Consider the following 10,212-nt stretch of genomic DNA (forward strand, 5'->3'; position numbering starts at 1 on the left):
GATGCATCTTCTCTGAGATTGAGCAATTTATGATCCTAATGTTGCTTTGGCGCATTTGATATGTCCATAATGATATTATGGCATCAAGAAGGTTTCTAGCAAATTATGTTGATAGTCTACTCCTTATCAAGCACTGCCCAAATGCACAATCAGGAAAAGGGAAGCATGTTGTGCGTTACTATCAAATAGTAGGCAGTAAAAAGAAGAATCCGACGATGACCCCTTCTAGCACCATGGTTCTCGGTTGGCTAAAGCTGAAACATGGTTGGATCTTGGATGAAGCTGAATATCGATGGCTCTTTTGCAAAACAAGATGGGGTGGGAATCGGCATGGTCCTTCGAGATTGCCATGGCTTCCCAATTTTTTCAACATGTCAATTCATCAATTTTTGTAGTGATGGTTTGGAGACGGAACTTATAGCTTGTCTTGAAGGAATTTCTCATACCTGCAAAGGACGATTCTTCCTATAGTTGTGGAAACATATTGCAATGGGATGATCAACATGCTGCTTTCCAAGGAGTTAGACTGATCAGGCCTTGCTTTCTTGGTCAAGGAGGCTAAGTTCCATATGTCTGGAAATCAGGAATTTGTACTGGAAAAGGTTCATCGTTCTCAAAATAGGTTAAGTGATGAGCTTGCAAATTATGCTCGTTGTGAAGAAAGCTCAGAGTTTTGGTGTGGTAACTCTTGTAAACTCATCCCACATCTTGCAAGAGAGGATTTATCTTCTGATTAATGAATTTCCGTTTTCTCTAAAAAAAAGGTGTATCAAGTGTGCTTGAATTTTATGTATTGTTTCTATACAGAGAAACGGTTATTCGACACCACAAAGATGTTTTGATAGATGAAAGGACAACTTTTAGAGCATCCATAATGTAAGTGGAGGAAATTATTTTTCTAAAGGACTGAGATTAATGAGACATAATGGCCAAGAGTCATCTTCAACCTCATAGTTAGAGATATATACGGACCCTTGCAAGCTTCGCTAGATTAGGTTTTGGGCTTGTTGGTAGGTGGGTGGAGAGGAGAGCACTGGGGTGTTAGTTTAGAGGGAAGGGCACTGGGGTGACAAAGGATTGGTAGAGATAGGTGGATGATGAGGCAGCAATGGCAGCATCGGAGCCATAAGGGTGAAGGTATCAGGAGGCTCGTGATTTTGAGGTTATGTATTCCAAATGTGAAGGAATAAAAAAAAGTTATAGCCAAAAGCCTAATATTTGTTAAGTGGGAATTGCCGAATTAGGCCATTGGACTTATGCGAATTGGGCTATTAGAAGAGAGAAGGGAGAAGAGAGGAGAGAACAAGGCATGGGAAAATGGGTTAAATTTGTTTATTAGGTTGAATACGGCTTAATTATTTTTCATACACATACGTATTACATATTGTATATACCTTTTTTCTCAAAAAAAATTAGGTATACATATGAATAACGAATTCCCTTAAATCTATATTAGACTCGCCCCTAGAAGGTACAAAGGACAATGGTAGGTAGGGTCAGTGGTGGGGCGAGGGTAAGGTAGGTTATATGATTATGAAGCAGGGATAGCACCGGCCAATTTAGCGATGTGAGCCGTCCGACATGCATGATAGAGGAGAGGCGGGACGAGGGAAAGTTATGGAGTTGATGAAGATAGGCGATAGCAGCGACTTGGAGAAGAGGAGAGGTTGATGCCAATGCGGTAGAGGATGGTGATACACTGAGGGTGTAGCAGGGGTGGAGAGCAACAGGCACCGGGATGCTCCCTTTTTGTCATGACTCGTGTGATGCTCCCTTTATATGTGCATGAATCCATAAGTGTTAAATTAAGAGAAAGACGGTGCATTAGGTTTATATATCTTGCACGAATCACAAGAAATTCTAGTAGTCTAAAAGGGACTGATAGATGAAAAAAATAGGTGATTAATAAAAGTGCTACTGAACAATTGATAGCACTCGCAACTGTGGGTGAGCACCAATACCACAAACTAAAAAATATTGGTTTTGCACATAGTTGATATGTGATATTTGGTTGATTTTGATAAGAAGTTGGAACGGAAGAGATTAAATAGGAGTTTTACTCGATGCTAGAAGCTACAGAAATGTGCTAGCGGATGTTTTACAATATATCGTGCCAATTTGTTAAAAAAATCAAGATGGGTTCCAATTTGTGCCCTTAGAGATGCAAACTTTTGACAATCCATTGCTTCCACCCAACAGCTGCGCACAGAACTTTAGCCCCAAAAAATCGTCAACTAAATGCCCGCCTGTTTTAGCAATGTGCATGTTGATAGTAGTTGTATGGTGATCTTCACAACTGCAAGAGAAAAGCAATTGCGTACAAGTTTCAATATCAAATTTCGTCGAAAATCCATAAGATTTGTAATACTCCCTCCTCAAAATATATCAACTTTTAACCTCTAGGATTTATCCTAAAATATAACAATATCTTCACCAGCATTCTCTTCTAACTAATTACAACTCTCCATCATTCAATTTTCTCACATATTTTCACTTATTATCCAATCATAACCTTCACTTGTTTAATTATACCATCTTTCTTAATAATCATGTTTGACAGAGGTAGTAGTTTTGGTAAACCTGTTATACTTGTTATAGTTAAGAGAACCATAAAATTTTAGTAGTTTTCCTCTAAATTCTAAACTACTTGTTGTACTTGTTACAACGCGGTGATAGAATTTTAAGCAGGCGATTACGAGCATTATTTATTATTTAAGTAGCTTATATCTACAACACAGCACATTAGCCAATAAGTTTGCTGAAGGACAAAATTAAAATCCAAAACAAAGTGAAGTGTAGTTGAAACACAACCAGCTGCCAGACATTTAGCCAACAATTAATCTTATGTATACTATATAGTTCTCATAGATATATATGTACACAAGTTCCCTATAGTAATGTATCGTACTACCGTTCATAGCTTCACGTAATGCACATAACACAGAATGTATAATTTTTTCAGTACAATTGGAACATCAAAATCACAGCTGACAGCATGACATACTTTACAGATGGAGCTTTTCTTTTTCCATCAGAACTTGTAACGAAGAACAAACACCCATTGTTCATTCCCATGTCTACTATTTGATTGTTGGAATTGCTCAAACTGCATAGAGGCGGATAATCTGGTTAATCTTGGCTCGACAAATGGGGCATCCCCATTTCTTTGATTCTATATCCTTCAAGCAGGACATGCAACCAGCCATGTGACCACACGGAATGCAGGCACCTTCCACAGGAGCATCCAAACAAATAACACAGGTTCCCGGTGGAGTGTTACCGCTGTTGCTTGCATTAGCATCACTTTCTGCAGGTTTTGCATCACCTTCGTTCTCTGCAGGTTTTGCAGAGCTTACCGCTGTACCACCGTCAGCAGAAGGCATGGTTACGTCGACTGGCGTGGAATCTATTGACGGATACTGAATAGGACCATCGTAGAAGGTTCCCACAGCAAGTGGAGGTGCAGTTGGGACTGGAAGAGATGGAAGCGCCTCCTGCGGAACCACGAAAGTGCTGTTCTGGCTTTTGTTGTGTTTGGACGAACTTTGGCCAGAGCTTGTTCCAGGCACGTCCCACCCATTGTATGTGCTACTGCTTGATGTAACAACTGGTACTTGGCCACTTGTCTTTGAAGGCGCAGAAGTATCTGGTGGGCCCCATCCATTGAGGGAGTTGCTTGGAGGGTTTCCCCAATCATTGGTCGCAGTAGTCGTTGTTATTGGCTGAACATCGGGCACTCCCTCGGCTATAGCTGACTGGATGGAGGCATTGATGGCCATTGCTAACTCAGCATCCTCCTTGCTGGGTGTGGATATCACTGAAGGTAATGATGATGCTGATGATGGATTTGGCAGTGGGGCATTCGCTGGTTGAGCAGGAACCATGCTGGCAACCTAAAACAAAGAGGTTCAGAAAAATGCAGCATTTTTTCCTCTGTACAAAATGATGATTTACTATTGACTAATCAAAGTTAAGTTCATATTGATAAAAGAATCAGACATCAACTTAACTATAACCAATAATTGATACAACCATTAACTGATGATATTTGATATATAACCAAATCATGCTCTGGGGCGTAGAGATTTCTGCTAAATTCAGCAATAGGAGAAAGGTTTGCTATTCAAATGACCATTCAGAATATACTACTATTAGAGCCAAACAGGTAAGGAAAATATTCCCTAAAGTAAGGTTTGTCACCTGTGGAATGCCACAACATGCACTATAAAACCATTGAAGCTGCTGTCTGTCACCTTCACACACCGGTAGAAGCTTGTATCGAGTTCCTGTGCAAAATATTTCATAGAAAATTAGAAGATGATAGATACATCTTAATCAGACCACAAGTTAGCAAATATTCCCATGTTTAATCTAACTATGAAGTACAGATCACAGTTCACAAATGTAACTCAAGAAACAATGTATGCATTTTGCAGAAAGAGCAAAAGGATACGCTATTCCAGGAATAAAGAAAATCTTACACAATGAATTGAATTTAGTACGGTAAGTCTGGGACCATTTGTGTAAATGTGCATGATAATACAAATTACCCTATTTTTCATCAGCATAAGGCCACACGTGGCAAAAAGACAAGGGAAACAATACAACGAAAAAAAAACTTCAACTACTGGTACTACTTGCATCACAATTAAGGACCCCTTATGCAGATTCATACAAAATATATGGCGTTCGATGTATTTATGCTTTGTCCATAGGGTGCAGAGGGGAAAATACTGACGAAAGAATTCTTAATGTGTACTTTCCTTCTCATTTATCCATTTTCACCTTTCATGATTCTCTTCTTTTTTTTTAAGTACTGAGTACTCTATTGAAAATTGAACAGTACAGAAAATCAGTTTTTACTTGAACCTATATATGTGGTATTACTATTTGTTTCCTATAGGCCCTATCGGCCAACATGTATAAACAGCCATGGGATCTTCAGACAGAATAACATTTACCTAAGCTTGAACATCCTAGCTGGAAATCTGGAATGTGCTAAACATACCAATATTTTCCACATGTGAAGAGCTCATGAAATGTGAGAAGGAAGTTGACAACATGCAACTTTTATGTTTTAGGACACAAACAGATGTTTTTTATCAAATTATATCTGACACCTGAGAAGGGCATAATCAAAGTTGCATGAAAATTATAAAATGTTTAAAAGCTGATAAAGAATTTAGGTGCCAAAACAAACAAGCATTTAGAATATGCACAAACATGACTGAAAACTGAAATAGACATACTTGTTCCCTTGTCGAAAATTGTCACAGAAGGATTGGCCTGATTAAACTTTGGTTCCTCAAGTTGACATTTCCAAAGTTTAATTACAGCTTGTGGTTTAGAAGCCTGATTGATCATAAAACAGAAATGTTAACATATAACAATCAATCTAATACCATATAGCTATAGAAAATGCTAAAATAATTCAATTTTAATACTTAAAAGAACAGAGAGAACAGAAATACTGTTTATATTACTGCAGTAAACAAAACTCTAATTTAAGATTTTTAACAAAACCAATTGTATGATGTCCTTAACTAATCTAAGTTTGCATCTATGTTTGTACTGCAGCAAGAAGAAATGACATGTTTATAATTATGACACGGAAGGTATACATCTGTGGCTGTGCTACACAAATTGGTAATATTGGTCACCCTGTACCTTTGATCTTTGAGATACCAAGTACATTTACCGCCATACCGACAGCAGGTGGTAAGTTAAAGAATTAAATAAAGAGGAAATGATTTAAGTGGTTAGTTGTGAAAAAAAAAACTCAGAAGTACAGGGAGAGCAAGTGGGAAGTTAAATAATGTAAATTAAATAAAGAGGAAATAAATTAAGTGGATAGTTGCCAAAGAAAAAATTCAGAAGTACAGGGAGCTTGCCATTTCCTGTGCAGACTTTTTCCTTTTAGAGAATATAAATAAGTAAAGCACGCACTACAAACGCAGGAGAAGTCACTAATCCATTACTAATAATCTCATCTTAGTAAGAACAAGACACAAGAGTCCATTGATATGCCACATATAATTTACTACATTAGACCTAAGCAAATGAGCATTGACAGACTTTCAGTTTGGTACCTGCAATTCAGGGTATATCGTCAGCTCAAGCTTGAGTGGCCGAGTTTGATTTCGTGCTTCACGGGGTAAAATCACCGCCCAACTGAGAAGACATTTAAGCATGGGTTAAGAACTCATAAAATATGCTGAGAAATAATCCTGACATATATGAGCACTTTGATACATATGTAAGGTAATACTGTAGACTATAGAAAATTATGCAAAGGTCGAAGAAAGTGTTACATTTTCCTAGTCAGGAATTGTGGAGCAAATGCTTCCAAAAATCCAGGACCATAGTTCTCCCTCATCCATCCACAAAAAAGAGAAATACGTCCCTAAAAGTAATTAATGAACATAAAGCAAATAATAGAAATGAGTCATGACTACACTAATGCGAAGTCAAATGTTAAAAGGAAAAAAACATACCTCTATGGCTCGTACGACATTCACATGACCCTTTTCTCTAGCCAAATCAAGTGCCGTGTGGCAATCATCATTTGTTATAAACGGATTAGCTGCAAGAATACAGCAAAAGATGTCATTGTTGTAGAACTATCACAGGGCAGAAAAATAGTATGTTGAATATACACAATTGTACCTCCATGAGATAGAAGCAAATGGACAGTCTGCTCAAGACCTTTCTTGGCAGCATGGTGCAATGCAGTCCCACAATATGACCCTGCAGAATAAAAGAAGTTATTAGATGTGATAAAAATATCTCATAGTGGCCTACTGGCTTTCCCTCTTCATGTAAGCACATATTCAGGGATGAACCCAAAGAGTTATGGAAGTGCAACAAAGGACACTAAATCTCGTTTAAACTGAATTCTAGTAGAAAATAAATTCCTATACTCAGATAAAGACATGTGTCGAAATCAGGGGATATTTGTTCATCTGAATTCTGCTAAAAAAATGGGGGCAAGAAATAACACATGGAAATTGACATGCATTTAAGAATACTATCGGATTTGGGTGTCTAACTTGGAAAAAAAATAATTTGTACAGAGGTGCCAAGCCCTTTGTTGATATAAGTTATAGAGTATTTTGACCATGAAGAATGATTAAGATGCTAACTGTTTTAGAATATATAGCATGAGTAGTTAGTATGTGCATGAGAGCTGAGACCGAGGGAGAAAACACAAATAGGAAATATCATAGGAAAACCTACTTAAATTTACATCCAAACCTCTACCAACAAACCTTCTGAAACTATGTTCAATATTAATCAATGGAGGGAATTACTCAGAAAAATCACATTCAATGGCTCTCCCTGCATGTTGGTATGGGAAGCATTGGCATGGAAGCAAACAGAAACACATCGAACTCTTCTTTCATGATGGCACGTTGTGTATCAATCCTGGGATACTGCGGCTCTACTCATTTGGTTTCGTGCACCACCGTCTAAATGCCAGAACTATAACAAATGCAAGCTAAAGCAAAATCATTTTCTATTTGCCCACAAACACCCTCGCTCTCTATTTGAATTAGAAGGTTCAGTACTAATCGACGTTAAGGTGCCACTTCATACTGCAAATTTCTACACAACACCCAGGCAGTATACAAATTAATTCACTTCAAAGCAGCCCAATAACTGGATTTCAGCTAATACAACAAATTAAACTAAAAACAACGAACTAAGGATCTCCAATCTGCAGAATTTGGACAAACCATCTTTTTATCTATAACACAGGGGACGAAGAACAGTGCTGATATAAGTTGAATCAGGGCAGTGCTAATACCAGGACGGTAGGCGTTCACATTTGCACCCAATTCAATCAGCACCTGAACCACATTGATCAGATCAGGCCGCATGCTCGCGACCATCAGGGGCGTCTTCCCTTCCTTGTCGATCCACTGCAAACCAAACAGCATCCAACCCTCAACAAACAGTAACACTAATCAATCTATGTAGAGTAATAATGAAACATAAGAAGAAAAAAAGGAGAGAGAATCTCATCCTTGCCTCAAGACCTGCGCCCTGCGCCCGGAGCGCCCGAATCCCATCGGCGTTGCCGTAGTTGACCTGCTGATACACCAGCTCCTCCTTGGATTGCTGCAGCCCCATGCAGGCTCAAGATCGCCCACCCAAAAAGGGGATCTTCTTTTTTTTTCCCCCGATGAGAGAAGAAAAAAACAAGAGGGGATTTTTGATAGATGGTGAGAGGTTTCTGCGGGGAATCGCTGCAGGATTGGGTGGAAAAGCCCCCAAAAACAATTTCTCTACGAACAGCTGCGCAGTTCAGATGGAACAGGGAGACCAAAAAGAAAAAAAATTCCGCCGGAATCGGAATCGCGCAGAAAAACCAATCGAGGAAAAGAAAAAAAAAAAGAAGAAACAACGGGTTGCGGAATTCGTCGACCCCCGTGCGGGCGGAATCCGAGTACCCCGAGGGTTCCTGATCGCGCGCGCGCGGGGCTCAGGAACCCGCGGGGGGAGTAGTAGAAGATTTCCAAGGCAAGGGGAGGGCGAGTTGGGGATTGGAGATTTTGGGGCGGGGGGGATTTTCAATGCGATTAGCTCGCGAGTGGGTGGGAAATTGAAGGCCAAGTTTACAAACAATTTTTATTAGTATTCTGTTAATTAATTGCCTTAGTGACGAAGGGATGGATGCAGCCAAGAACGTACTACGTGACCAAGTTACGCGGTTGTAAACCGTGTAAACGTCCTGCAATGCACCCTATTTTTTGGTCTGCGACTTGAGCGAGGTGCGAGGAGGCAGCAGACTGTTGACTCGTCGCTAATGAATTGTTACCACGGTTGGCCGATCGGGATGGCAAGGTTCCAAACTACTTCATCTGTTTAACTTAAGATGATTTAGGTTTTAAAATTGATTTGTTAATTCATCTGTCCATGTATGTATCTAAATTTATATAGATATCAGCGAATCTAAATAAAGTATAACATTTTATAGTGTGGAATGGGGTTGTAATAGATGGGTGAGAGTTCTCTCAAGAATTTAAGCCACCCCTAAACGACTCTTTTTAAGGGATTCTATACAGATTTGAAGTTCTAAGGACGTTCACATTGCTCCACGTTGTCGTGTGGATTCGCCGCTCCACCTAAGCCGCATGATATCATGGAGGAGGGAAGGTGTGGGCCCTTGGACCTTCGCTTCGATGCTCGGTGCTTTTCATGGGCGAGAGTGCTTCCTCTAAAAAAAACTGAAAAAGCGGCTAGGAAGAGAGAGAGGGTGTGGAATCTAGCTGAAAAAGCAGCTGGGAAGAAAAGGAGGGCGTGGAATGGTGGGGAAACAGCGTCGTGAGAATAGGATGGCCTGCACTGTGGTGCTTGGATCTTTAAAAAACCTCATCCTATATGGCATATTATGTTCCTATTAGTAGTACCTTGCATTGTAAAAGACCTAAGAGCATCACCAAAAATTCTCCTATTTCGTTTCAAAAACTGATTTTGAGTGTAGTAAAAAAATCCATAGATCACCAATAGCCCTGCACAAGTTTTGGAGTTCCCATCTCTTCCTCGCCTCTCCTCTCCTTCCCGCGTGAGAGGCGAAAATGTTCCCGCTCGGTGGTTCATCGTGCCTGTGCCCGCTAGCTCAAAAAGGTTTCCAGGGTCGGCTTTATCCTTTGCGCCGTTTGTTGGAATTAATAGATGGGCCTTAGTCCACTCGAAGATTAATTCTTTGGAAAATCACAAAAGCCCCACCTCATGGGATGGCATGCATTGGGAGTTTAGTACCACATTGCTTATTCTAGGAGAGGGGGACCTCCTTAAAAGGGAGGATGCCCTCCTAGCCACTTGAAACATGTGAGATGGAGAGAAGAGAGGGAACACACACGCTCGCTCGCTCGCTTGCCTGGCATGGCGGCGCGCAGTCCGCCAAAATTGGTTCCTCACCCTTGCACAGATGCAGCCTCCTTTTGTAGTTTTGTTTTGCTGCGAGAAATTCGGATAGGTTACGTGCGACTTATCTGGTTCGGTTATGCGGAGTGGAGATCGTGCGAGTGCCCTGATCAAAATTCACTCATGCATCATTGATCCACTATACAAGAGTGTGTCAATAAGTTCGTTGGTTGTTAAGTTATATCGAGAATAGATCTCAGAGTGGTGTCAATGCTAAGGACAAGGTGATAATTAAACTATTGTATATGTTATTCTTATATTAATCATTTAGGTACTTTTTAG

General features: G+C 39.9%; 1 protein-coding gene across 1 annotated transcript; it reads right to left on the reverse strand.

Annotated features, from left to right (window-relative positions):
* Window positions 1-2,824: 2,824 nt before the first annotated feature.
* Window positions 2,825-8,615, reverse strand: LOC127779710 (probable E3 ubiquitin-protein ligase XBOS34). Its single transcript, XM_052306593.1, has 9 exons — window positions 8,032-8,615; window positions 7,808-7,922; window positions 6,667-6,747; window positions 6,495-6,583; window positions 6,312-6,403; window positions 6,090-6,171; window positions 5,250-5,352; window positions 4,201-4,286; window positions 2,825-3,893 (listed from the first exon to the last, which is right to left on the reverse strand). The coding sequence occupies exons 1-9, from the start codon at window positions 8,131-8,133 to the stop codon at window positions 3,102-3,104; spliced, it is 1,542 nt and encodes a 513-aa protein (XP_052162553.1). The 5' UTR covers window positions 8,134-8,615; the 3' UTR covers window positions 2,825-3,101.
* Window positions 8,616-10,212: the final 1,597 nt, after the last annotated feature.

The sequence above is a fragment of the Oryza glaberrima genome, chromosome 7 (genome assembly GCF_000147395.1).
Source record: "Oryza glaberrima chromosome 7, OglaRS2, whole genome shotgun sequence".
In the NCBI taxonomy this organism is placed as follows: Eukaryota; Viridiplantae; Streptophyta; class Magnoliopsida; order Poales; family Poaceae; genus Oryza; species Oryza glaberrima.